General features: G+C 35.8%; 1 protein-coding gene across 1 annotated transcript; it reads left to right on the forward strand.

Moving 5' to 3' along the window:
• The first annotated feature begins 12,997 nt into the window (after nt 1-12,997).
• LOC105360411 (nuclear pore complex protein Nup153) lies at nt 12,998-25,100 on the forward strand. Its single transcript, XM_011497305.1, has 12 exons — nt 12,998-13,604; nt 15,532-15,828; nt 15,967-16,276; nt 16,352-16,572; nt 17,395-17,807; nt 18,298-19,016; nt 19,523-20,782; nt 21,052-21,562; nt 22,317-22,609; nt 23,438-23,844; nt 24,256-24,473; nt 24,932-25,100. The coding sequence occupies exons 1-12, from the start codon at nt 13,488-13,490 to the stop codon at nt 24,984-24,986; spliced, it is 4,821 nt and encodes a 1,606-aa protein (XP_011495607.1). The 5' UTR covers nt 12,998-13,487; the 3' UTR covers nt 24,987-25,100.
• Nucleotides 25,101-26,503: the final 1,403 nt, after the last annotated feature.

The raw sequence follows: 26,503 nt of genomic DNA on the forward strand, positions 1-26,503 counted from the left end.
TAGTGCAGTCGATATTATATTATACATATTAACAGTAATTTGTCAATGATCGTTAAATTAGATTGAAACGAAGCTTAATCTGGCTTATTCTTTAGAAGCATTAAAAATAAAATGTACCTTAATAATACATAATATATTTACATTGGCTAAACATAATTTATGTTATTAAAAACAAAAACAAAACAAAAAATAAAAGCAACAACAAAAATATTTGTACAAATATCTCATTATGCGTTGGCAACTCTAATAACAAAGATATTACGATTTTGAAACAATAATTGAATGCCATTAATTCTATGTTCGACATTGTTATCATTGAAACATTTAATTCTTATAATCACAATAATTTTCATCCGCTTATAATTATTAAATGAAAAATATTAAATATCTAGCTAATTGAATATGAATAATCATTTATAAACGTTTTGTTAACATAATTTTTTTATTTTCATAAAATTACAGGATTATACATTTTTCTTATGCAATTAATGAAATTGATATAAAGTTGTTGAAAAATTGATTTTATTATGTGCATAAAATGCCTTTCTAAATTAAAAATATACAATAACTGATTTCTTTCCCTTGCATTCAAAGTATTTCAATATTTGAAAATCCTAATGGTCAAATTTCACTCGAATGGAGTTTTCTGATAATTGCCACTATTAGCGCGAAGTTAAAGTACAATAGAACTCATAAACGTAAATTTTTGCTAAGTAATTTAAATTTTACGAGCATTCTTCACTCCAGAAGTTAAATGACTTAAAGCGCATAAGCCGATATTACTGTGCTTTTGTAAATTACTCTTGAATGCAGCTAATCAATATGAAATCAAATTACTAAATATCATTGTAAGTAAGAAATTATATTTGTCAGTACGTTATTACGCATTATTATTGACTTTTATATATCTCAATAATTATTAAAAAAGATACGTTCCACAAATTACTATGAAAAATCATGCTCGATGTTTTAGATACTTGGTCTTTTTTTATTTATTCATAATTAATTTTCCCTAACTGATCGTGAGAATCAACGAACGCAAAACCTTACCTAGATGCATAAAAAAAAAACCGCGCCCAAGAGCTTTTATTTAATCGTCGGCGTGTAATCTGTAATCTTCCCTGGCCAGTCAAACAATTAGTTGAATAAAATAATGCTGAAATGCTTCTTTGTGTTATACCGCGACTAAACTTTCGCGCCAGTGCTTTGGTGCAAGCTCGCGTAAATATTTATGGCCGACTGTAATTATTCTGCGGAGTAAATGACCGCATCTTAGATGTAAAGGACGCGTAGCAAGGAAAGAAGCGGAGAGGAAGAAGGATAGGAGACACAGGAGCGCGCTTCTGGCAATCATTGGCGTTTATTTATAAAACAAATACTCGGTAAGTCAAGCAGCTCGCGACCGCACAGAAAGAAATGGAAAGCACAGGTTGGTGGGCGAGATTGAAACGTCAGCCTCTCTCTCTCTCTCTCTCTCTCTCTCTCGCGCGCGCGCGCGCGCTGCTTCTCTCTCCATCGGCTCATATGCGGCTTTCATTGACCCGAAAAGCAAAGACAATCGGCGAGCCATAAGCAGCAGATACACGCGGACGAAAGATGTGTGCGTTCTCATCGAGACTCGCGGCCAGGAAGCGATAACGATCGCTGGAAAATGTACGAAAAAGAGGGACCGCGCCGATTTTTCGCGAAAGCTATTGTCGTAACTGAAAGGCACGAGCAATGGCCGATGAGAAATGACACGCTGTACTTTTCGACGGCTACCCGATCCCAGAATTGTCGGCTCGCATCCGCCTCCGCTTTCACCGTTCCCGCACGAAAATGATAATCGGCCTTTAATATCTGGGCTCCGACGATAACGCCGCTGCGTCCGAAGGTTTTCCATGCCGGCGTAGTACGTGGGAAATCGCGCGCTCTTACTTCCACTTGGCTTTTGGTGGCGAAGCCGATGATTTCGCGAGCGAGCGCAAGATTTACATTGGATGCTCCGTTAATGGATGCCGTGCTTTGAATTCTCAATAGAAAGAAGTTGGATTATATCGTGGCTTAACGCATCTCGATCGCTTCCAACGTATCCATAACTCCCCGCCCCATAACGACGAGGTTGCTGGAGAATTTTTCATTCTTTCGACCGATGACGAAGCGCGGATGGCTTTGCTTTACCGGTGATGCGTAAAATCGCTAATAAATTCAATAGAATCAAAGACACGATAATCCGAATGTTCGTTTATTCGTATTATTTGCAATGTTAAAATATACAATCTTCCTTCCTTCCTTCCTTCCTTCCTTCCTTCCTTCCTTCCTTCCTTCCTTCCTAACTTAGCATAACAACTTCACTCTTGCATACTTCGCGCTAAATCTTGTCGAAATTTAGCTAATTCTGCTTTAATGTCATTCTCTCCTTGAATATTATCACTTTATGCTTGTCCAAATTAATCCAATGCCTTTGATATTTCAAATTACGTGACCGCTTATCTCAATCCATTTCGTTTCATCATCCTAATAAAGGAGCCGAACGAAACATGCAACGTTTTAATCTTCTTTGCGGAATTCTAATTGTCCACAGCGTTCATCGTCTTACATCACAAGTATCCTTTAACGTTCCTCCTTATCGCACTTTATAATTTAATGTAAGATAGTTCTTAGAAAGATAATAATCGTTACGATATAAATTTGAATCCTAATACAGTACATTCGAATGTATTACATAAGAAATAAAAACAAAAACAGTAACAATACTAGCCTCTTTCTCTGTTAATCGTGATAATTTTTCTCCTTAATTACCCATTCGTTTATTAATATTTGGCCATATGAAAATAGCGATAGAGATGATTAAAAATAATTTCACTACTGTTTGATGATTATCAATTCAGTGGCAACGTTATATCTGTATTATTGGTGGAAATTTGCATGATAAATGACACGACTGTAAACACGATGCGATAACATTGTAAAGTTATATATGAACATTTGTAAGTAATTCTTAACATAATTATTATAAATGTATTTCTTGATAGCCGACATTATAATTATCGAAAATAAACTTTTTACTATTTTTATGTAAATTCACAATAATTTGAATTTATTTTGAAATGGTTAACCGATCAGATACATCTTTTTTACAGTAATAGATCTTTCGTTATATAATTAAATTGTTAAATATCTAATTATATTTTATATTTCGTGTACTTTTATAATGGATAATAATGATGTATTATATCATATTAATAGTAAATGTTGAATGGCTAAATGATAATAGTAAGTATATTATAATATGAACAGTATGCTTAAATACAAACTACTAATTAATAACTTTTCTTAACGCATTTTTATAAAAAGTGACAATTTTAAGATGAAGTATGGTATACGTACTACGTAAAACTTCGTCATACGTAATTTGTCTTCTATTCATGATCATGAAATTTGCATAAATTAAGATAGTTTTTAGATTAAAACTTTTGTTTCTTATATGCAATCGATTGTACTACTGTAAAATTACTTGTGCCATTATATATTATAATTGATTGATTATAACCGTAATGAAGTTGTAGCTTCCAATGGATAAAAAGCATTTCTCGTTAAATAACTTACATATAAGCAGTAAATTAGACATAAAATGTCAGTCTTTTTGTAATTGAATTGGAAAAAAAAAAAAAAAAAAAATCCATTTCTAATCAGTAACATTTTGTTTAAATGTTCAATATTTTCCTCATTCCTTAAAATAAACGGCCAACATATAAGACGTTTAAACGCATAACTATGAGGTCATTTGAACATGCATAGCCTTTTTCCAATACTCCTAAGGCATACTAATATAAAACTACATTCTCGTTGAAGAATTCGTGTCACTGCAATATAACAATGACCGCTATTATTATATTTACTGTTATAAATACGATAATATTGTATGAGATACATATATCATTATAATGAGAATATGTTGAAAAGATACTTAATAGGGCAGGAAATTGATTGCAATTCAATGATTATACTAATTTTATAATAACTTGTAGTTTTATTTCAATAGATATAATGATTATTAAAATACTTTCTTAATCTAATGGATAATAGTACGTACGTAACTAATTGACAGTTATAACTGATTTATATTAATATCTTCTTAAGCTGATTTATAAAACGTTTTACAAATTGTAAATAACTGATGTAACTAAATATATTTTTACTAATTTTTAAATGGATGTAAATAAAATTTATTTGATAGCCAATTTTTGTATTAAACTAAAATAATATTTGCTTATACATTTCAGAACAAGCGATTGTAGACAAATATTTTTGATACTTAAATAAAAATATAAGAGACATAATTCGCCTTTTATATAAATACATTTAAAAATACAAACTTAATGTTGATATTATTTTAATAAATTAGATAAGTTTAAAGATACAATAACCTACATTGCATTGCAGAATTTGTTAAACAATTGTCTCAATAAAAATATACTAAACAACAATGAAACGTACATTTTATTAATTTAATTATTCTTTAGCAACTATGAATTATTTAATTATATTTTATTCCATGTATATTTGCATATTTGATGCATATTAAGTATAATTAGTTAATTGTAATTGTTATTAGTGACAAATTACGAATATTTTATTAAACTACATTATATTTGTAATCCTAATAGTCTACGAGCACGATTAAATAGAATAGTAATTTTAGGAATCGAATCCTTTTCTCGTAAGAATACCATTTTTGTTTCATTGCATTTGACAAAATTTCCTGTAGCGTCACCTATCAAACGCTCCCTGCGTCAAACTGATATCATCAGTAGATAATGTAGAAATAACAATTTTCATAACTGGAAAAGAAGAGTAATTATTATCATAAATAAATGTGATTCGTAGATTTGTACTTCATTTGTACTTTATTTTAATGCACCGAAAAGTCTAATGAATTAATTAATGCAACGATTCTGTCTATAATAAATTAAACAATATAATGAAAATAACTGCAATTACATTGTACGGTTTTCTTACATTTTCATTTAGTATACCCGCCGAATACAATAATTTTTTAATTACTTCACTATCATATATTATTAATGCTGGTTTTATAATGATTATAACATACTTATATTAAATTAACGTATCATACTTTCGTTGCTCATTCATTATTCGTTCAAAAAATGACGTATCTCCTTCAAGAAAGAAAATTAAATGAAAGGTAATTAATAGCTCGAATGAACGAAATGCGACATCAAACCACTTGTTATTTTTTTTTTTTTATCTTCTTCTTCTTACTTCTTGCTTAATTCGTATCAGCAGGAGAAAATATCACTACCATTTCTTCGCAACCGAAATATTGAGAAAAAACTCTAAAAGCACGGCAAATACGAAGACATTAAATTTGATAACAATTTAAATTATGAGTAATAAAAATAAAATAAAAAAATAAAAGTAATAAGAAATAAAAATAGGTAGTATAATTTATTAGGTAGAATAATTGTTAATTTTTATTAATATGCATTGAGAAAGAAAAAACCGAGTAGAAGATGCTGCTATAAATAAACGTGAAAACACGGAAGAGTAGCTTTAAGAAATAAAATGCGCTTAAAAAAACAAGAGTAACACGAAAGGCCACTCGTTACGTCCGCGAAACCGACTACAATGAATCCACACAACTACTCATACAGGACACGAGCCACCCACGCATCAACTTGCTTATCTTCCAATCATTCCCTGTGTTGAAGGAAAGCCAGTTTTCCCTTTTCCTTTTCCCACTCAACTAACGGCACTCTTTATACTATATCTCCCTTCTCTCTCTCTCTCTCTCTTTCTCTCTTTCTCTCTCAATTCTTTTATTTTGCAAATTTACCATATTCGGATATTAGTGTCTTACTGTACATTCTCATAAGTAACCAAGTCATTAGTATGGCGAAGGCGCAAATGTAATTATGAAAATAATTTTGACAGGAGTAATCAAGTACTGGAATTGAGAGTATTAAATAAGACTATTGATATTACTCACTGGTATAAGTATGCAGATTGAAAATCAAGCGGGGGAGTGTGAAACCTCGAGTAGAATATTGTTCATTTAATGTAGTTAGCATTTACATTGGTAGTTATAACAGAAGCATAGACTGTTTGTTTTATGTACAAATTAAAAAAATAGTAATTTTATGTATGAATAATACTTAAAATCCTTTAATGCTATTTAATTAATAATTATAGCATTAGAATAACTTTTTTCCAAAATTATTGAGTGTATAAGAAGTATTCTTATTTGAAATATATATATATATATATATATATATATATATATATTATACTCGTCTTATTTCATATTTACTCACTATTTAATCTCGTCTCTTTTTCAAATTAAATAATTCAATCATTTAAATTTAGTTTAAGCTTTCCAAATAATATCATATTATATATATATATATAATTAAATTAGAAGAAGAAAAAAACTAGAATCAACTGATTTAACTAATTCTATTATGTAAAATTCATTGTACTTTGTACTTATTGACGGACATTCGAAATTTACGATGTACATTGACATATTGTTACTAACTAATTGAATTCCACTACTAATCAATACTATCTTATTAATACTAAATTAGTTAGTACTAATTGTAAAACTTTTTTTTTATTATCATATATAATTAATATAAATAATTAATGGGTCTAATTAAAAATATGTTACTAAATACATGTGTTAGATGCAATTGACTAATCAATTTTCTCTCAATCTATGTTTTATTTATATTAAATATATAATAAATTACAGTATACAGTAATTTCAATGTGAAAGTCACATTTACGCAATATTGCATGCAACTTTAAATTTTCAACAATATTGGTGATTAAATGAAACATTAAAAATTTTTTATCGTAACATTTAACTAATCATTGATTAATTATTAGAAGAAAAACAAAACGAGACAATAGAAATTTTCAAACCTATTAGAATAAAATCTTATAAGTTATTATCACATCGATCAAACTCGCAAATTTAATGCAATACGAAGAACTCGACACTATGCACAATTTAATCGTTTATCCATTAATATGCAGCACAATAGTCATCTTTATTTACAGTAAAGGAAACGATATGCGGTATCTTTACTAAACACTTTTTCTTAGAATAATGATTCAAGCAATTGCTTTGCATAACATTAATCACTGTCGGCAAATCTACTCATAAAACATAATTCATACTTTACAGTGTTTAAGGGCTTCACAGGCATGTCATGTCAATCGTGCGCTATCTAAAATAATATTATTTCACTTGTGCTGCTAAAGTAGCAATATATTTTGATAAGAAGCAATCGTCCAATATTGCCAATTATTTATTATGAATAAAAAACTTGCTTTTATCGTCCAAAGACTAAACATATTACTCGCTTTTATTACAAAGATAATACAATTGTCTCAACAGAGTAAGACAAAACCATAGAGTAGAGAGTGTCACCAGTTAGTATATGTTCGATCTCTGTATGATATCTGATCATTTGGTACTCTTAAGTAACGAAGATCAATTTCAAAATGAAATAACCTTTTAAGCACTTACTATTTTATCATATTTACGTCCTTATGCATTCGATTATTTATGTTTTCTCACTTTATTATTATTCGATAATTAAAATTACACGAAATTTTACAAAATTGCCGTTTCTGCAGCCCTCTTGTATGGAAAATAAATGCACGTATAATGTCTAAAGACGTAATCAAAACAAAAACAAAAAACATATATATATATATGTGTGTGTGTGTGTGTGTGTGTGTGTGTGTGTGTGTGCGTGCGTGCGCGCTGCGCCTGTGTGTGCGTGTGTTAAGCACATATCGGCTCTAGATAAGATGAGCTATTTATCTTAAGCAATATATTATTAGAAATAACAACAGAGTACAATTCTGTACGTCTGTATGCGCGTGCGCGCGAGAGAGCAAGAGATAAACAATCATAAAAGTAAAAAGGCTATAATTGAACAATTATCTCACGCTTCATTAAAACTCTATGAAGTCATTGCGCGTTTATTGTGTCTAAAAGGATTCTATTATACGATTAACAGACGTATAAAAAGTAATCAAAAATACATATATCATCTATACTCATCTATCAAGCAATGTAATTATAGCTCATTTGAGATTGCTCTCCTTCTCACTCAGCAACACACTATCAATCGCGTAATTATGGGTGGAGCCTCGAAATTCACAGCTCATAGCCTAAATCACGTCGATAAAATCGTAATATCATGATCACCGTCGTCAGATCAACGGCCAGTTAGAATGCGAAGCTCATTTTAAATTCAAATAAAGCATTAGATTATGGCTAGAAATTTATATTGATTTATTCGTTCTTATTTTCATTAATGACACGATGATTAAAGAAGCTTATTGTATATTAACCCTCTTATGTACGTAAACTGATAATTAATATTGATAATTTTTTTTTTTTTTTTTTTTTTTTTTTTTTTTTTATACTACATGTATATTAAAACGTGTGTTAAAATATGAATAAAGGAAGGATTTTCAAATTTCAATGAAAATCCAAAGACATCCCAATTCGAATTAAAGGCTCGTAAGCATTGGAATAAAATTGTAAAACAATTTCCAACAAACTTCACGCTCAATGAAACAGTAAATTTCAGCAATTGAAGAAACAGGCTGATAATTATAAAACAGTTCATCGTGTTTGGAGTCTTCTTTACCCAGACTCGTTCATCGCCTCCACGGATGTTCTCGTCTCCTTTTTTAAGCATTTTCTCAACGTGTGGGTTCTGTCTGCATTGGGCTCCAAGGAGAATTCTTAGCGCTCTAAACCTAATTCTTAACGTCCTAAACCTGACCGAAACAATCTCTTGCTGATTTATTACTCGGCTTTTAATGGTAAAATCATAAAACAGCCGAACATTTAGTACAACTAAACTACAGATAAAGTGTATATGGTTAGAAGGTAAAAAAAAAAAAAAAAAAAAAAAAAAAATTAAAAAAAAAAAAAAAAAAAAAAAAAAAAAAAGTCATGTATTTGTCGAGATTAAAATAAAATGAGAATTATTATGATTCACAAGCATTGTCTAACAAATAATTTTTTTTTTTTTTTAGCATAAATTTGACGGTTTTGTGGCAATAAACATTTTCCAATGGACAATGAAGTGTATTTTCGAGTTCGATCTACTAATTATCAGCCAATTATCAACTACATATTTCATGTAGCGGAAATAATGCAGGATGGGCCAGCAAGCGTTGGTTTTTAATGAACATTATACTTATAAGATAAAATTATATAAGATAAAAGATTATTAAAGTGCCATTAATTAAGACGCAAATAATTAAGAACTTAAGAAGGTAGGTTAGCTGTGATAAAATATTTTTATGGTCCATGTTATCAAGCTGATTGTGAATTTTCAGTGTAGTCAATTCTCGTGAAGGAGATGATCGTTAATCCTCGTCACTCGATTAGCTACTAAAATAACTAAAATGAGAAATATGTACAGCATGTTGGCGGACTATGTGTTTATGTTATATTATTCAAAATTCTACCGATGTCTCTTTTAATTTACTCTACTTAATTGCGTTGTAGTACCTCGTCCTCTCAATAATACACTAATTTCTAATTATTATAATAAGTTGTAAATTACATGTTTCTTTGTTGTAAAGATTGTTTCTTCGTGCAGCTTAAAATTCTTCGCCCACATTGTTAACATTCAGTATTTTAATTTATCTTTAAAATTTTATCCCATTATTCGATACATTTTATTCGAGTTTCTTTTTGTCAAATGTTCTTAAAATTCCTTACAAATTCAGATGAACTTTTACATTTTAATGAAATATCAATATAAAAGGAAAGACAGTACGCTATAAGAAATTGGTATTAATGCAATCGATAAGGTATCGGAATCCAGAAAAATGTAGGCAATCTTATGCAATTAATGGTAATATATATATATATATATATATATATATATATATATATATACATATATACATACATACGTATTTATGTATATACGTATTTGTTCAAATAGAAATTGTAACAACAACAACAACAACAACAACAAAACAATATAAAAATAACAACGATGTAGATAAAAAATTAAATGGGAAACTCGTTTTTTTTTTTTTTTTTTTTTTTTAATATCAAAATTACAATTTTCTTCTTACATTCTTCGCAAATTCTAGAAAGTACTTTCTAAGAGTAACGCAGCCACTGTATAAAATAACAGATGTTTGATTTATAACGAAATCACCGATTAAATTTTTCTTACAATCTTAAATTATTTGGCATCTCGAGATGAGCGACGTACTCGCGCCCAGATAAATGATCATTTGACGTTCATGCCTGAAATAAAATTGACAACTACTCAATCCTCGCACATAATATAATTTTTCTATCACTGTAAATCGACTATGCACGCGCTTCTATTATATAACTGACAATTATATCCATGAAAAAAAAATATATATATATATAAAAAATCCGAGCTTTCTGTCTCATCTCCCTACTTTATCTTTACTATCTTACTTTGAAACTATTATCTTGGATTATCTTGGAGCCGGCGTGACTCCTTTAATAACGGCAGCCAACGCGATTTTCAGCTATATTTTCATTACAAATGCCTACGTAAATTTCCAGACATTAGCGTATCTGTTAAGATAATTCTAATAAACTAATTCTTGATTATTGGGTCGTTGGTATGGCTTATCCATGATAATTCGTATTAACATTGCCAAGCTAATTAGCCGTCGCGTAGTCAAAAGTTTCAAAAACCATTTGCATTAGAGACTGAGATAGTAAAAGAAAACTTATTTAATAAATGCGACAATAGAATAAATGGATGTGAGGTTAAAGAAATGAAATCAATGCACCGATAACATCAAAATATCACACATGATAATCCAAACGCTTAAATGATAACTCCACGTACTATCATAATCACAGGCACCTTCTTCCCACCCACTATCAATTTACATTAGATGCTGCGTATTATAAACATCGAATAATCTCCATTATCGGTCAATGATGCTACTTGATTTTTATTTAATTCGTTTTTCGATAAATTAACACCCGCGAAAGTCGGGGTTCGAAAGCCTATAGTTTAAATTTACATTTCGATCGAGTTATTTTTAAATAAAATGAAGAAATACTCAGCCCTCAATATTAAATATAACTTCGAAATCGAATGAGAGAAAGCCATATGCTTCGGGTTTCTGCATTTTTAACGTATCCAATGAGAATGTTCAAAGTTTATATAAAGAACATTGTATTGTAGAGCGAGGGTTAAGCAACTAAATCGATAAAATAGATTTCATCATAATAATATGAGATATTTAAGCATTATCTTCTTCGTCCAACCTATGGTCAAATTTTATCTACATATGCGTTTGTAAATGCCCATATTTATTTGTTTATTTATACGTAATTGGATTTTTTTTTATGTTCTTTCTTCGACTAACGACCTCTCCTGAGATTTACAATTTATTCATATATTCATGTATTTTTAATTGATGCAGTGACTCAGAACATAATAGTAAAAATAATAGTAAAAATTGATAAACGAATGAATGAATGGAACATTCCATAGCAATTATAAAGAAAGACAGGGGGAGGGGGATAAAAATACATTGGAAATAAGAGTAAAGAAAGTTGTTGTTTCGGAGAGCATTGATTGATTAAGGAGAAAATAGTTATCGAAGAAATTGAGCTAAACGTGAGTAGATGTTGGAGAGAAAAAATAAATCGACTGATTGGACAGTTAAGAAGAAAGTCTATTCCAAAAAGTTAAAAGCTCCTCCGACACTCAAAGAAAGAAGATTAGAGACTGAGACCGATACTAAGCGAGAGAGAGAGAGAGAGAGAGAGAGAGAGAGAGAGAGAGAGAGAGTTGAATAAAAACAAGAAAAAAGAAGAGAAGAAAGAATGAAAGGGGAAAAAAAATAAATAAAAAGTATAGAGCTAATATCCAATTTTCGTAAAAGCGAGTTATAATGTCGCATTGTAGCGGGCGGAAAAGCTTCGGAAGCCAGTCGATCGCGCCGGTAAAGTCAACGTTGAAAATTTGAACGGCTGCGACCGACGACGAAGAGAACGGTCACGCATGCCGTGACGTTGACACTGACGGAATGCACGACGCAATTTATGACGCTAGCCTGACGGGCATACGTAACTTGACGTCAGTCGCAATGGGCGCTCGCTACTCCGAAGGTGGAGAAGCCACGATCCTCTGACGTCATATTACGGATGTAATACGAGGCTCGGGGGGGGGGGGCGGAGCGGGGCCGGGGCCGGTCTGAGCAGTCCGTGTCTCGAGACTGGCCACCGCGAGCCGAGGAACCACGTCGCCGCCATATTGGCTTTCCCTCGCTCTCTCTCGGCCTCCCTGTCGTTCCGCGAGAGAGATACGAGAGGAAGGCACGCGCGCGCGATATCGCGAGCAAAGGAACGTCGCTGCGCGACGAACCAAAGGGATCCAAGTCGTTCTCGGTCGCGATACGGGGAGAGCGGAGGGGAGAGCTCGTCAGGCTGCCAGAGCGACGCTCCGCGAGGTGAGAACGGCCACGAGGAGGTCACCTGGTGCGCGTCGAGTGCTTATCTCGCGAATTGGTCCGTAGAGGTGCGCGCGCACCATCCTGACTATCCGTCTATCTGTCTATTTGCCTCTCCCTCTCGCTCGTCTTCTCGCTCGTACTCACTCAACTACACGCACGCACTCACACTCACAGTCACAGAGATTGAGAGAGATAGAGAGAGAGAGAGAGAGAGAGAGAGAGAGAGAGAGAGAGAACCAGACACGCTCGCTCGTTCGCTCGTTCGCTCGTTCGCTCGCTCACACCCGATCTAGCATTCTATCACACTCTCTGTCACCGTCTCCGGTTCAACGCTGCCGCTGCCGCTGCCGATGCAGTCGCCGCAGCAGCCGCCGCACGCGCCACGTTAAAAAAGGAAGGAACTTTGTGCGTGTGTGTGTGTGCGCGCACGTGTGCCTGTGTGTGCGCGTGTGTGGTGCGGGCGCGTGTGCAAGTAGCGAGCGAATTGCGCCAAAAGCTTGGAGAGCGCGGCTCGATCGACGACAGCCAGCCACGGCGAGTAGCACGAGCCAACGAGTCGCGCGCGTCGTTCTCGGGGAGTAAGGAGGCAGAGCCACGGGCGCCGCGAAGCGGCCAAACTCACGACGTCCCGCGCGAGCCAACGGGAGCCGACCATATTATACATGGGATGAAGGGGATCGCCCGTGGTACAGCAGCGGCGCTTCGTTGACCTTCGTGGCGCGTCCGAGCCGTGCTCGAAGCCCTAGGAGACTCGGGCCGAGCGGAAGGAAGGAAGAGAGAGAAAGAGAGAGTGACGTTGAAAAGCCGAGGCCGAACCCGAGCGCCAAGTGTTCCGTGGTGCGAAGAAGTCCGAGAGAAGCGAAGGAGACCGAGCGAGATATAGCGCGAGAGGGAGACGAGGGAGAGAGAAAGTGAAGGAAGGCTGCGGTGGGAGAGAGGAAGAAGCGGTGCCAGCAAAAGAAGGACTAATCATGGCTAAGGACAACGGCGACGGGAGCAATAGTAACAACCTGTCGACCCCGTCATCCTCGACGGGGACCGGAGCCAAAAGGATGGCCTTCAGGTCGAAGCCCTACGACGCCAATAACGTGAGTACCACGAAGAGCCGTGCGCCCTCGCGCTCTACCCACATCGTCTGCAGCCCTCCCATGCTTTCAATCAACGCGCGCCCCGTTGATAAAAATAGTTGCTGCCTGGCCCCTTCGCCTCCTGTTCCCAGCCCTTCCAACCCTTTAGCGCGACAATACGTCCGCGAGACGTAGCGCTGCATTTCCCGCGCGTTACTCGTCACCGCGAGGTGGGAGAGAGCGAGAGAGAGAGAGGGAAAGAAGAGAGAAAGGCACGAGGTGTGCATAGCACCAGCGTATAACCTCAATTTCGCCCCGTACGGACTCGTCACCGAGTTCGAGAGAGAGCGAGAGAGCGAGAGAGAGAGAGAGAGAGAGAGAGAGAGCCAGAGAGGACGAATGAGTGCGTTAATAAAAGAAGGAAGGCTGAAACGCGATTTAACCTTGATGAAAATCTTCTTGGCTCGCGGCAATTCCAACCTTCTATCCTTGTCATGTGCATTGTCGCTGAGAAAAGGATGTGGGCTTGGTTTTGGAATGAGATGATGCATGCACCTGCAACTGGTACGAAAGGGGCACGAAATTTTATATATATATTTTGTATAAAATTCGTTGCTGCAGGCATACGTGCGAGTAAGCGCCCGCGCGCTTGTGCTTTAGAAAGAGAAGAGAAGAATTGTCGATTGAATACGTGTAACTACGCATGTATACACGTACGTTCATACTGTGCTCTTACTAATTTACACATGTGTACGCACGTAAGTAACTACATGCATAATGCATATGCATATGTGTATTTGTGCCTGCGTATAGTATGCACGCGTAGTACTGTATCATTGATTGTACTATCTAGAAGAAAAACTGTTTGAACTGACTGGTCAAAGGAAGAATTTTAGTTAGCCAACTTTTTGGGCAATTCGTAATGATTTATAAATAAATGTCGCATAGGTATATAATAAGAGTTCTAATTAGAGGTACATTAATTTCGTAGGAACTTTGTAATACCTACGGCTAATGAAAAACAAATTCTTTATGCTAAATAACGTTAAAATAAATTATGTAAAAGAATTTTAAAAGAGTAGATTTTTAGATATTTTTTAATGTACATTTTTTTATCTTCAATTGGATTCACTGTTTAGATATTTACATATTGAAATTAAAAAAAATAAAAAATAATAATAAAACATTGCATTGTCCAAGCATAGAATGCAAAAATTAATAAAAGTAGATTTACAGAAATAAATTATATTATGTTATACATATTATTGCTATTATTTTGTCCACTGGAATTATATTTAATATTCACATAAGGCCGTTATCAAGGAAAACTTATAATTTAACAATTTTTTTGACCAATCTGAATTTTAGTAATTAATTCAATACAAGTTCTTCAGAAATTATTGAAAGAAAAATTGGTGGATATGTAAAAACCAATCGACTTTGTCCTGACAAACATAATAAATTGTGAATTATCATTCTATAACAATATAATAAAAATTATTCTTTATTCAATCGGATAAGAGATAATGAAAAACAGTTCCTTATTAGATAATTCTTTTCAAGATCTTGACAAGTAAATTGCACCAATTTTCAGATATTTGTAAAAAAAAATTAATTCTTAGAAATTATTATTATTAAACTTGCGCGATACTTTTGAACTAACACAAATAATTGAAATTTAAATGAAAAAAGTATACAATTCATTCGATTAAACTAGCATTATAATGGGTATGTGACTTTATCTGAATAAAAAATTTGATTACGCATTAATTATGTCTCTTTATTGTCGATAGTATTCTGGCGATAGAGCTTTTGCAAATTATAAACAAAATGTAGTGAAAATACTAGTTATTACTCTCAATATTTGACGAATAATTTTTTAAAACATAAATATTTATGGACAAATAGATTTATTGTAAAGTAACTAATTTGTAATTTTATATTTTAGTCACTTGTCAGAAAAGTTGCGACAAAGATGACAGATCTAATACCACATCCTTCATGGATCAGCAAATGGTTTAACAGTTCTCAAGACGAAACAACATTACAAGATACAGAGGCAGAAAGTACACAATATAAGGGTTATGATGAAGAACATTTGCATCCACCTCCGGTGAAACGACCATGTATACGCATAGATGTTACACACCCACCTGGTACATTTAATATTAAGCCTAGAAGTCGGAATTTAGATAATATAGTAGCAGAACAGCCGAAAGAAAACTACACAAACTATAATGAGACCGTAAGTTTGAAGACGTATTGTCTATCAGACGATAATAATAATAAAACATAAGATATGAAGAGATATATATATATATATATATATATGTATATATCTATACCTACGTACATACATTCATGTAGAGTATTTTGATTTTAGGCCCAAGATTTTTTAGAACCTACAACAGCTAGTCCGAGATTACAACGCTTTGTATCGTCCACCCCAGCATTTTCAGCTGATACAAATAAATTACCAGATACACGATCAGCACTAAATATGTTAATGTCAGAACAGAATAGTAATAATGGTGCAGCTAATGGAATGGATGACAATTCTGAATCAAGTGAAAGTACAAGTGGTTGTAGTTCTTTAATTCCACAAAACAATAGACAAGAAGCACCAACAAATGCAAATTATAGTTCACCTTATGGAAATAAAAGAAGATACATCGATGAGAAGCTAAATTTCAGTAAATATTGAGACATGATTTCGTTATTACAAAATAAGCCTTAAATGATGTGATTTTTTAATTTATGTTTATTAGCAAATCATTTACAATCTCCGCGATCACTTTTTTTGGATAATACTACCAGAGAAACATTAAGTAGTAGACGACCAAGCTTTAATGCTTTAATGATGAATAATTCCCTAGAAAGATCATCATCTTTATCGTCACCCTTCTACCCTGGTAATACAATGTTTGGAGGAGCGAATGCAGCAAATTTGTACAGAAGAAGTAGTAGTGTCCTATCTGAACCTCCACAGGTGCGTACCAAAAAAATAACAATTAAATCAATTTTATGATTTAATTTATACATTTTCTTAAATTAATCGCTAATCTAATGTTATTTGAATCTGAATGACAGTAGTTTATTTGCAATTATGTATAATGCTTGATGTTATACAAAGTAATCCAATGTATTGAATATGTTTGTTTTATTCCTAATGATCACAGTAATATCTAAAAAAAAAAAATAAAAAAAAATTAAGTGAATCAAGAAGAGTCGGATAGATATTAAAACAAACAGCTATTTATGTAATTTAATATTATATTATAAGCTTATTAATTTATAGTTATAGCTAATAATTTAAATTTATGAATGATTTGAATTCTTTTCATATGTCTTTAATCCTATTTCCTATTTCAATTAAGTCAATTAAAATAAATTATTATGATAGGTAATAATACATTAAATTTAATAACGTATTTCGCTTGGTGAGTATTTTAATTTGAAATATAAAATTATGGTAATATACATTTTTACTTTCGTTAAGAATGTATTCTAAAGTAAAATATTTTACTTAAATTAAAAATAAAAAATGTTTAATATTGTAATGTTCATTTATTGAAAAAGCAAATGCACTCAATAAGTATTCGTAATAAATAAGACGTAAACACAAATCAGAAATAAAACTATTATTTGTGTTTGTAATGTCTTTGAGTAGTCTATTTTATTAAATGTAATTACTTTGAGAGATCTTAATTGATTTTCTAAGCTCCTAAAGAATCAAAACATTTATTGATAATTAGAATTTTCTTTTAATTAGTCAATTTCGTTACAGTAATTATTGACATTTCCTTTCTAGTATAACCTGAAGATACCGAAACGCACAAGTGTAGAAGTAAACCCTTCCAACAGTTCATCAACAAATGATCTGTCAGGTATGAGCCACACGGCCCGACGTATCCTCGAGGCACTCGAGCAGTTCTCCTCACCACTGTCGGATGCCAAAAAAATGCCCATTAGGAATATTATGGGCGGCAGTAGTCAAATCTCGTCCCCGACGTTGAGCCACAAAAGATTGCGAGAGAATGAAACTCCATCGCCAAAAGTGGGATTGAGGCACTTGACGCGTGAATTAACCGTCCCCACGGTACCGGATCTTTTACGGATACGTAGACGACAAAAGCTCCAGAACACAACCGTCAATGCCAGGAAAATTATGACCTCGAGAACTGCACCAACACCAGCACCTATTCCCCAGGACTATCATATAAGGTAAGCTGGAAATTTAATTTATTCCACAACTTGCTTCCCATTATATTTATCCATCTGCAAAATTTCAATTCCATGTAATATTGTTTATCAATAAATTCAATTTTATTGCAATGTCACGAGAACTTTAAGTTAATTGTGAGTTAAGGGGGTAAAAGCTTTTCCATATATAATTAATAAAACATAATAAAAAATTTTTCATTTCCTTTTTCGAATTCGAGTCGTAATCTTATAAATTTCCTTTATCTCTTCATTTTCATTTTATAACTTACGTCCAGTGTATGAAATTGTGCAAATATTTGTATGCTTGTATAAAACTTTGTCACCGATGGTAAACCATTAATGATTTCATTTCATAATTTATCTTTATTTCAATACTCGTGAATATAAACAGCGCCAATAAATAATGCTTGTTCATCGATTCAACGATTTCATATAATAAAGCACACATTGTATAAACAGTATCGATTGAGAGATGTGATTCTTTATGCAGAACCGAAGCTGACGTTGAGCCAAAGCGTAATACGCAATTAAAGGCCAAGAAGAAGATGAATCTAGAGAAGCAAGAGACCGTTGAATCGGTCAACTTGCCTACCATGCCCTTACCAATTTCCAGTCTCCCTCGCTTTGACATATCCCTGCCCCAATGCACAAAACCGACGAAGCCGGCCAGTCCAAATAAGCAGCAGCAGCAGCAGTCGTCCGTGTTTGACAAGGACAACTACAAATTCGCCAGTCCGATCAGGCTAGCCGATAGTGCCAAGAATCTTGAGTCCATTAACAATTTCACGTTCAGCAAGCCCATCACACCGAGCAAAATGATACCCACCTTGACAATGAACGAATCTTACGACCTCTCCAAGACCCTCAGTGTCGACTCCAACGATACGCTGAGCTGTTCGTCCTCGTTCACGAATTTCATATGGGCCGGACCTTCCCAGACGCTCAAAATGAAAGAAAAGGAAAAGGATAAGGAAAAGGTGGTGGAGTCGGGAGGCCCTAATGTGGCGAGCGAATTGAAGACCGGCAGCTGCATGGACTTCTTCGCGAAGAAACCGTCGACGTCGAGTGACTCTTTGAACACTTGGGAGTGTAACGAGTGCTTAATTAAGAATAACGCATCCGACAAGTACTGCATGGCTTGTAAGAGCTCCAAGCCCATCAACTCCTCCAACAATGCTGAGATTGCGGAAGGTGGCTCTAGTAAACACGGTGAGACGCACAATGCATACTATTAACAATAATATTTATAATCTTAATAATAATATAATAATAATAAGGAAAGAGATTATTCAGCTTGATGCTCAGACTTTGTGGACGATAAAATTAATTGGTTAAGTATTGGCATTGCTGAATAGCACGAGATATTTTCTTATACATGATTTCTAATTTTTTACATTCTGTGAAAGTATTAAGAGGTATAATACATGAAATATTAATTTAAATGTAAAAAAAAAAGGTTTCTAATAAGAGCTTTGAGTAATAATTATTTTGTAAAAAAATTCATTCATCAACTCATCGTACGTTTGTTCAGATTAAAATTTGCACTCACAGTACTAAATAATTAATTATAAAATCATTTTTATATATGTGCATTTTGCCTTAAATATTCATTGAGTGTCAAACATTTGTATTTAAATCAAAGACATACTTGATTTGAACAAACGAAGATTAAATAACAGAGTAAATTTATTTTTAAAAAATACACGCCCTTTCAGACTCGAAAGGCAGTTCGACATCTCGAGATAACGAATCGGAGAAATTCAACGCTAAACCCGCGAATCAGGCATCCCTTGACAAAATCTTCGGAAACTCGCCCTTCTCATCCGCTAGCACCACAACCACGTTCAATGCAACGAGTACGATCTTCTCCGCAGCGAACACAGCATACCAAGCGAGTAAGACGAGCGGCAACGCTACGTCAACTGCGACCGCGACGACGACGGCGGTGGCAACAGTTACATCAGCGATTGCCACGACGACGACGACGTCTCCTGTCGCGCCAATTATGCCCAAGCTCGTAAAGAGCTCCTGGGAATGCCCCTGCTGTATGGTTCGAAACCTCGAGAACGTGGCCACGTGCCCATGCTGCAACACCGCTAAGCCCGGTAGCGTGAACGTAAGCCCGAAGCGGGCGTCCGAGGCCGTGGAGCTACCGACTACCGTAGCGACCGGATTCGGCGACAAGTTCAAGAAGCCCGAGGGCTCCTGGTCGTGCGACACATGCATGATTCAGAACAAAACCGAGACCGAGAAATGCGTGGCTTGCGAGACACCACGTGCAGGAGCCGCGACCAAGCCATCCGGCTTTGGCGACATGTTCAAGAAGCCCACGGGCTCCTGGACGTGCGGCAGTTGCATGCTACAGAACAAGCCAACGGCCGATAAGTGCGCGGCCTGCGAGAGCGCGAAACCTGGTACCGAAACGCCCTGCAAATCCAATCTTCAGTTTAAAGTCGACATGCCCGCGAACGCCTCCAGCTTTACCTTTGGCATTGATAAGGCCGCCGCCGCCGCCGCCGCCGCCGCTACTACCACTCTAAACACCACCAGCACTACCGTCACCACCACCGCAGTCAAAACGAATGGCTTCATCTTTCAGGGCAGCTCTTCCGCCCCCCAGACCGCCATCGCCGAAAGTAAGAACTTCAGCTTCGGCATACCTAGCGCCGCCAAAACCGAAGCGGCAAACGTGCCCAAGGCTACCAACTTTAGCCCTAAGGTCAGCGAGACCGTAGCTGCGACAGCCACCTTTCAGTTCGGCTCGAAGCCTGCCGAGTCCAAGAGGGTAGAGGAAACTCAGCAAACTCCAGTAGCGAGTAACTTTACATTCGGAATACCTTCGAAAAGCTCGGTACCCAGTGGGCAATTCGTGTTCGGTGCGCCTTCGGAGAATAAAGCCAAGGAAAATAAGAACGAGGCCAAACCCTCGGCTCCCACTGGCTTCCTTTTCGCGCCATCAGCGAGCCTCAGTAAAGGTATGTGTGTGTGCGCCTTATTGGTATATTCACGAGTCGATTTAACCAGTGATGGTGCAAGCCACCAACATCGAATCTATTGATTATTGTAAATTATCGTCTATTATTGAATTCGGGCAATGGGAGCATTTAAAATAATCTTCGATTATTCGCAAAAATTTTACGTCTACTTTGTTCGTGTCCGGCAATATTAGCGGAGCATCATAACGGGAATTTTTGTAACTTAACAATGAACAAAAAACATAAAGAAACGGTCTTATCAATTGCAGATACAACGAGCACCTGCGACGAGTCGAATAAAACGTGTGAGAGTCACGCACCAAGCGCCTTCCTCTTTAACAAACCGACGACGACAGTCGCGATCCCGGCCAAGGAGGAGCCGCCCAAACTCGAAGAGAAGCCACAGCCATCACTGACCGAGCAACCAACGGTCACCTTCGCCAACCCCGTCAATCAGCAGCAGCAGCAGCAAGTGCAACAGCAACCTCAATCACTTTCAAGTTTCTCGTTCGGCACGACGAGTGCGTCAACGACAGACGCTGCTGCTCCTCCTGCCTCCTCGACCCTCTTTTCGTTCAGTGACCAGTCGAAGCCCACCACCAGTGCACCATTGCCAACATTTGGCTCACCCACCGCACCCAAGCCCGCTTTCAGTTTCGGCAAAGCCGCGGAAACAACGAACAACCCAAATACCACATTACAACAACAACCGACCAACAAGCCGAGCACTATGGCGGCGTTCGTCGGTCCATCGCCATCGCAAAGCTTCCCCGCCCAAGCGTAAGTTTCGTCGCAATATTCGTTCTACTTCCCCTCTGCGTCTATGCCCTGTGCAATTCCACTACTTAGCCAAGCCCCTTATTGCGCCCCATTGAAACATTTCCCTATGCACTCGTCTTAACGTACTTGCGCATGAAATGGAGTCTTAACTAAAAACTCGAAAAAAATCGATTTCTCCCCGAACTTTCCTTATTCAAGCCATTATTGCGTGCAATTTATAGTTTTAAATTGTAAATTAAGACGACCTTTTTATCACGAGATAAGGTTCGAGTCACGCGCGTTACGGTTGCTTCAAGAGCCACACGTATTGACATGACAAGTTATCACGTGTTGAGTTACACAAAGGCGGCGCACTCATGAATCATAAATAATCCCGTAGCCTCAAAGTGGGAATGGTAATCTTCGGGTAATCTTAGGCCAACGTAATTAAAATCCAATAAAATTAAATAATACAACGACACAATTTCATTATTGCTATTGGCGCGCGCGCGCAAGCTTGTTTTGTTATTAGACCAATGAACTTCTAGTAATTTGCTGGCAATTATGGCACGCGGTCTCGTACAGAATAATCAATTGTTCCGGATTGTTTCTGAACATTTTTACTTTAATCTTGGAAAATTAGCGTTTGCTAATTAACGATATAAGTTAATAACGATTAACGATACGGAAGTTAATAAAGTTAATAACGTATAGTTGACGTACAAAGACAGGAGCATCCACCGATTAAGATGTTCGTTTTGTATTTCTATTACAGGAATTCAACAATCTCGTCGTTATTCGGCAGCATAAATGCAACATCTCCGACGGCGACGAGTAACTTGGGCGCAACTACCACTAAGCCCCTGATGTTCGGCGCCTCGGAAAACAAGGTCACCCCGCCCTTTGGCGAAACCGAGTCGAAACTTCCGGCCTTCGCAGCGCCCAGCACGAGCTTCGGATCGCCGTCGAACGTGTTTGGAAGCGCTACGGCCACACCGAGCTTCGGGGCAAACGCGACAACGAACATCTTCACAACGAAATCGTCGGAAACACCAGCCGTAAATCCAAGTGAGTCTTACTCGATTGATTGAACATTGCCCTTAAACTGTAAAAGGACTCCCCCCCCCCCTCTCTCTCTCTCTCTCTCGCCCCCTCACTCTTACCAATACCTTCTACCATACCAAATGAAAAACAAACGAACAAACAAGCAAACAAATAATTATTCAATTTGTATACGTATAAAGATATTTAATACCTTATTGGTTTTCATAAATTACTGAACCTGCAGCACAAGCATCTCTTTGAAACCAAACATCAAGCGCTGTTTGCGGTAGCCAACCAGAAAAATATCAAATGAATAATAACGAAATATCATCTTTGAGCCAATAACGCGTAGGATTTGCTTTGCTAACGTGATTCCAACGGGAAAAAAGCAATTATTTATTTTATGTATTATCTAAAATTATCCCGACTTTGCCCCCCCCCCCCCCCCCCCCCCTACCATACCAAATGAAAAACAAACGAACAAACAAGCAAACAAATAATTATTCAATTTGTATACGTATAAAGATATTTAATACCTTATTGGTTTTCATAAATTACTGAACCTGCAGCACAAGCATCTCTTTGAAACCAAACATCAAGCGCTGTTTGCGGTAGCCAACCAGAAAAATATCAAATGAATAATAACGAAATATCATCTTTGAGCCAATAACGCGTAGGATTTGCTTTGCTAACGTGATTCCAACGGGAAAAAAGCAATTATTTATTTTATGTATTATCTAAAATTATCCCGACTTTGCCCCCCCCCCTCCCCGCGCTCTACTGTGTGCACGCAATTGTCCAAACAATGTAATTTTCATACTCACTGCAGCTTTGTTCCGTCTCGTTTTCCAGACTTGTTCAGCTTTGGGCAGTCGTCGCAGACTCAATCGCAGTCGCAACCTCAGTCGCAGTCGCAGGGGAGCAGCTTCAACTTCTCGGCGGGCTCGAGCTCCAACAGTGGCAGCACCTCCGACCAGAAGAATATCTTCTCGTTCGGTGCGTCGTCGGGCAGTGGCCAAGCGGGTAATGGCTTCAGGAGCTCCGGCAACTTTAGCGCCACAACACCGAGCTTCAGCTTCAGCGCGACGCCCAAGCCCGAAGCGGCGTCCGCGAGCCCAGGCTTCGGCCAGACGACGAGCGCCCCGATATTCAACGCGGTCCCAACCGCCCAGAGTTCCACGTACCCCGCCCCGGCCAACCCGGCCCTCAATTCCGCCACGCCCTTCAGCTTCGGCGCCACCAACTTCAACTTCGGCGCTGTAAGTGACAGCTAACTTTCGAATTATCAATGGACTGGTAGTAGTTTATAAGAACAATTTGAGTACGCGCCCGTGGTTATCGGTTGGACCATTTAACGATGAAGTCCTTGCATTGTCGTTGTTTGGATATCGCTAGGTCGAGCAATCGTGCTCGTCCTACGCAGCCCTTCGTATTCAACAATTTTCACATTAATATGTGTATTATTAATGTCTTTCAAACGCTCGTCCTGCAGCATAATTGAAATTCACAGGCAATCGCGATGTTCGGATGAGATATTATTCTCGATTCTGCAAAAGATATTACCTACTATGATCCACTTATCAAGTGCTGAAAGCGTTACGAGATTATAAAAATAATTTGTCGAAACCATTTTTAAAATAGAATTGGAGTAATTAGTTTGCAAATAAAAATGCGAATCGTTATCAAAACATGGAATTATCAGTAAGGCTTTTATTACTGAGACTATCGTACTGACAAAATTATTGTGCGTGTGTTTACAGTCTCCAGCACCAGTTTCTAGTGGCTTCAACTTCAATGCACCCAGCAATTCAAGTACTCCTGTTGCTTTCGATCCCAATGTCCAACCAACGTTTAATTTCACTGCTGGCAGTGCACCTACGGTATTCACGTAAGAATCACCTTATATTCTTTATCCATATAATTATGATAGTTACTTACTACGTTTATGATGGAGATGCAATGTGTTGTATTATTTAGAATGAATTTATTTTAAAAAAATCGATAATATTGAGAATTTAAAAGAGAAAAATATGCATACCAATAAAATATTCAGTCGATTATATTGTATTACGTGAGACAAAATTGGTAAATGTTAATACTTGTTGATATTATCATGGATTCGTAAGCATATTCAGTTTTTCTAAATGTATTATATATGAATCGAATGTAAAACATTGATTTATTTATTTCACAATCGTATAGTGAGGTCTGATCGAATATTAAGTTCTGTTGCATAAACACATGTATAATAAACGTTACGTACGGTTGTTAATATTTAAAAGACAGACAAAATATTCTATAATTAATCATGAATTGTATTAAGTGGCATGTTATTTTCCTCGACAGTGCACCGCCCGCAAGAAAAATCAAAAAGGCAGTCAGAAGAATGCCCAGGCAGTAGGTCAAATTCACAATAAGTTTTAGGCGAATGGCATTATTCACATAAAAGTGATAATTATCAGCGAATAGAAACGTGTCAGTGCAGTGAAATTAGAATCAAATATTACGCTCTTCTTTTTTTGTGTAAATGGCTCGTTCGATGTAAAAATGTGCCCGACAAAAGGAAAGATTACAGTGAATGTGTCTTCGTCATCAAGAGATGAATTTTTGTGCAGGATTGGGCAGAGTTGGGCGAATCTGTAATTTGTAAATTATTTTATTTAATTAATTGCATTAAAAGTAATATGCATAAGAAGTAAACGAAAGGAAAAGTAATAAGCTTGGGATATGTAAAGCAATTGCAAAATAATAATTAAACTGCTGGACTACCACCGAAAAAAGTCTGGTCTCAGGTAAGTATTTAGTGAAAGAATAATGAATGATGTTCGCGACGACGTTCCTGACTTAATACAGAGTTTTAAAAAAAAAAAAAAAAAAAAAAAAAAAAAAAAAAAAACTCGAATGAAAACAATTTATTAGTAAATAATATTATTATCTCCATCTTTTGTCTCTTTGAATATGCTTGACTATGACTAATCTGTGATCGCGGTAACATTCTGCGTTTTTTGTTTGTTTGGTTTTTTTTTTTTTTTTTTTTTTTTTTTTTTTTTATCGGACCTTTTTTTTAATTGTGATTGGTAATGGAAAGATACGAAAAAAATAAATAAAATACAAAACAGACATAAGCAAGAGAGTAAATGATAGAATGGGGTGGGGGACGAAAAGAAAGAGGGAAAATATGAAAACGCCTCGCATAGACTTGCGAAAAAAGATTCGCAGGTTCGAGCTTTTGCATTATAAGATTGTTTTTTACTGTTTAAAAATAAATAATAATGATAATATGTATTTTCATCTCGAAACATTGCAAAGAAACGAGGAATCTTTTTTCGTTCAATGTTGCGAATTACGGCGTTCATTGCGATTACAGTTATATATATATATATATATCAGCGAGAATTTATCCCACTACGCTTAGTCTTCTTTAAAGTATATGAAACAAAAAGTTCTAACATTATATTTTAGATAGGATTCTGTTTGATAGCACTACGAGCGTCATTTATCGTAGTACTCTCAACAAACAAACCTGTAATATAGAAACTAAAATAAATGAATAAATAAAAAAAAATAAAAAAAAAGAGTAAGCAAATGTGAGGGCAAAAATGGCATTCGGACGAGTACAAAGTCACGGTTACGGATATATTTCCAGTATGTAATCAAATTGTATATTTTTTTTATACTAAACGCCAGAATGAAGATAAACTTATAAGAATTAACTGAATGCCATTTTGTTAGGTTTATATATATATATATATATATATGTTATATACGCATATATATTATAAATACTATTTAAAAAAAAAAAAAATATATATATATAAAAAAAAAAAATATCAACAAAATTCGTAGATAGTGTTAAGTGTTTTATTATCAGGATGTGGGTGATGAATAAAAATAAAAACGAAAAATGGCCCTTTAACG

Source organism: Ceratosolen solmsi, unplaced genomic scaffold, assembly GCF_000503995.2.
Source record: "Ceratosolen solmsi marchali unplaced genomic scaffold, CerSol_1.0 scaffold13, whole genome shotgun sequence".
Lineage (NCBI taxonomy): Eukaryota > Metazoa > Arthropoda > Insecta > Hymenoptera > Agaonidae > Ceratosolen > Ceratosolen solmsi.